Here is a 3,344-nt window from a genome sequence, read left to right on the forward strand (position 1 = left end):
ATATGAATAACTCAACTCAAAAGATTAAAAAAAAATGTGTGGCATTCTGCCACATAATGGACTATGGACTTTGAAATGGAATACTTGTTGAAAATGTACTTACCCTTAAGACATCCAAGGCGTTGATGAGTTTGTTTCTTCATCAGAACAGATTTGGGAAAATTTAGCATCACTTGCTCACCAATGGATCCTCTGCAGTGAATGGGTGCCGTCAGAACGAGTCCAAACAGCTGATAAAAACATCACAATAATCCACAAGTAATCCACATGACTCCAGTCCATGCTAACATCTTGTGAAGTGAAAAGCTGCATGTTTGTAAGAAATCCACCATTAAAGTGTTTGTACAGTAGATTGTTGTGATGTTTTTATCAGCTGTTTTGTCTCATCTAAAACTCATCTTGAATGGTCTAAGATTGAGTAAAGGGTGAACTATTTCATTTAAAATAGTCCTGTTAAAATAGCATTCTGGCATTTCAAACCTAGTCACTGTCCTGTCAACAAGGCCCCCTTTTAGTAAATATCAAAATTGTTGGCCAATCAGCTAGAGACTGAGCCTTCATCAGCGGCATCTGACGAATCATGTTCATCGGCAGAGTCTGTTAGGGCGGGGTAGGGGCGGGGCTGGTCCAGATTAACATATGTGACCTTCAGGCTGATGTAGTGCTCTCCCTCCAGGCTGGACAAAATACTCATCACAGCGGACACTAGTGTGGAGAAAGTTGGTCTCCTCTCAGGGTCAGGGTCCCAACACTGTAACATAATGGTGAATCTGCAGATACAGAGGTAATGATCAGTCATCTCTCAGTTGGGTAATCTCTATTGAAAAGTGACTGGCAGTGTCATACTGTGTTCATAAATCAGAACTCAATCAGGCGTATGAACTTGAGTCACACACATTCACAGTTTCCATTGCTGAACCTCACCAACGGTCATGTTTCCACATCCTGCTGCTACACTCTGAGTCACTATGCAATTTTGTTTTTGTTTTTAATGTATTCCAGAGTTTCTAAAGCTTTACAAAGAAGAAATGTGGAGGTGTCATGATTTATGTTCAAAACAACAACCTGTGATACACCATGGTATGAGTTAATGCATTATTATTTTTTATATGACACCTGTCGTTTGAGACTTTCGAAAACGCAGCAGACCCCGTATTAGTTTGAAAACTCCGGTGTTGTGTTTCAGTGTTAATGGACCAAAATGGAGACTTTTGAAAAAGTACGCTCTGCGTATCCTTGACGACCGTATAATGAATAACATCATGCTCATTGTACATATTTATGGTTGTACCTGAATGAATGGTCATGTGACATGCGTTTTCGGTTGTGTAGTGTGGACGGAGATCATTTCTGAAACGCAGTAAAGACGCCAGTGTAGACGAGGATCGTTTTCATTTTAAAACACCATTGTAGTATAAACAGGGCCTAATATGCTGATTTGGTGCTCAAGAAACATTCCTGTTGTTATCAATGTTGAAAACAGTTGTGCTGCTTAATATTTTTTTTAAACTGTCATACATGTTTTCAGGATTCTTTGATGAACAGAAAGTTCAGAAGAACAGCATGTTTGAAATAGAAATGTTGTAACATTATAAAAGTATTTACTGCCAACATTGATCAATTTAATGCAGTCTTATTGAATAAAAGCAATTTCTTAAAAAAAAAAAAACTATAGAAAAAAAATAAATCTCTTTTAAAACATTCCACAACATATTTTTCATAGCAACAACTCTGGCTAAAAGCTAAAGGCCTGGTTAGTGATTGCTGGAAGTTTCTCAAGGTTTACAAATTTTTGTAGTGTCACTATGTTGGTTTTTAAATATTTCCATCTGTCTGAAAGGGAATGATGATTAACTCTCTGGGCAGTGCTTGAGGTGTTGGATAATTGAAGGGACATTCACAATAACCTTTCAGATGACCTTTTCCACTGCTCTGAATACTGAGTAAGCGCTAAACCCTCTGAACCTCAAATGGTGGAAAAACACTAAACTTACTGACAGCTACTTAAAACTATTGCGTTTTCAAAAGGCCATGTCACTCTCTCTGTTCTGCTGTGGAACAATTTCCAAAAACAAATGAAAAGGAAACCTTCTAGAGAACTGAACCGCCCCCTTTCAATCAACCAAACTTTCTACTTTAGGTCGACAATTTTGATTAACTGAGAAGAGTAAGTTGGAGCATAAATACATATTGCAAAAAAAAAAAAAGGAAAAACTTACAATGGATCTGGACAATATTGTGGCTGAGGCAGCCGTCGGCCCTTTAGAAGGTAATGTGTGACGTCATATGGGTCAACTTCAGGATACGGACTGGCTCCTCGTGTGAGCATCTCCCATATTAAAACCCCAAAAGACCACTACAGTAAAAGACCAAATAAAAGAGTGTTGAGAAGATCACATGACAAATCCTAAATTTAATCCATTGGTTGAAGTAAACATGTTGCTCACCACATCTGACTTGGTTGTGAACTTCTGCGTCTGCAGGCTCTCAATGGCCATCCATTTGACGGGTAATTTGGCTTTCCTGTGGTCCTGAACACTGTAGTACTCCTTCTCCAGCACATCTCGAGCCATTCCAAAGTCTGCCACCTTTACAGTGTAGGATTCATCAAGCCTGAGCGAATATTGGTTCAGTCAGTTCCAAATTCACAATTGTCTGTTGAGCTTCAGTGTGTATTTGCATACATAAGCAAAGAACAGTTGGTAGGTCAATTTAAATAATTACTTCATTAATGTTCTGACATTCTGGTTTGGAGCCCTAAACTCCCCCGATATAGGAGAAGTAAAAAGAAGTTTGAAACACCTGAGCAGCGTTATACTATTAGCTAACATGTAAATACGTGCTGCATGTTTTCCTCTCAATGACAAAATAAATACTGCAAAAATGACAGCAGTGAGAAAACAGCAGTTAAGAAAGCATCTGATCATAGCAATGTGGATATGTTGGCATGAGCTCTGCAATTCAGCACTCCAGCCAAATCAAGTCACGTCTCATTTATTTATAGCATTGTATACAATAGATTGCTTTAAATAAAGCAGCTTTACAGTATTAAACATGAAAAATCAGTATCAGTGTAGCTTTAAATTAGAATTGCAACTTTAATTTCTACTATTAACAGCTCTCCAGTGTGTTCACATGTGTACTTACGTCTGACCTAGATGGACTATACAGAGAAATGAATCAGAGAAGGTTTCCACGTCAAAGTCAAGTTAAAGTTACAAAAATGTAATCGCCACAGACCAATGGTAGTTCGATGGTGTTTACCAGCTGAACTTTTCTGGAAAGTTCGCTTTGGCAAGCTATTCTGAATTGTCGAAACGAACTCCAAACAAACTTAATTGGGC

At 38.3% G+C, this 3,344-nt stretch overlaps 1 protein-coding gene across 1 annotated transcript; it reads right to left on the reverse strand.

Moving 5' to 3' along the window:
- Positions 1–538: 538 nt before the first annotated feature.
- Positions 539–2,729, reverse strand: LOC107715764 (hepatocyte growth factor receptor-like). The gene is made up of 4 exons (XM_016521957.1): positions 2,725–2,729; positions 2,448–2,613; positions 2,220–2,356; positions 539–770 (listed from the first exon to the last, which is right to left on the reverse strand). Exons 1-4 carry the CDS (start codon positions 2,727–2,729, stop codon positions 539–541), a joined length of 540 nt encoding a protein of 179 aa, XP_016377443.1.
- Between the last annotated feature and the right edge of the window lie 615 nt (positions 2,730–3,344).

The sequence above is a fragment of the Sinocyclocheilus rhinocerous genome, unplaced genomic scaffold (assembly GCF_001515625.1).
Source record: "Sinocyclocheilus rhinocerous isolate Xijiao unplaced genomic scaffold, SAMN03320098_v1.1 scaffold899, whole genome shotgun sequence".
Lineage (NCBI taxonomy): Eukaryota > Metazoa > Chordata > Actinopteri > Cypriniformes > Cyprinidae > Sinocyclocheilus > Sinocyclocheilus rhinocerous.

What these genes read in the sequence shown, in the direction of transcription:
- LOC107715764 (XM_016521957.1), bottom strand. An exon ending in TCACAACCAAGTCAGATGTG is followed by an intron (nt 2,357 to 2,447) that starts GTGAGCAACATG and finishes CTTTTACTGTAG; the next exon opens with TGGTCTTTTGGGGTTTTAAT. An exon ending in CAATATTGTCCAGATCCATT is followed by an intron (nt 771 to 2,219) that starts GTAAGTTTTTCC and finishes CTGTATCTGCAG; the next exon opens with ATTCACCATTATGTTACAGT.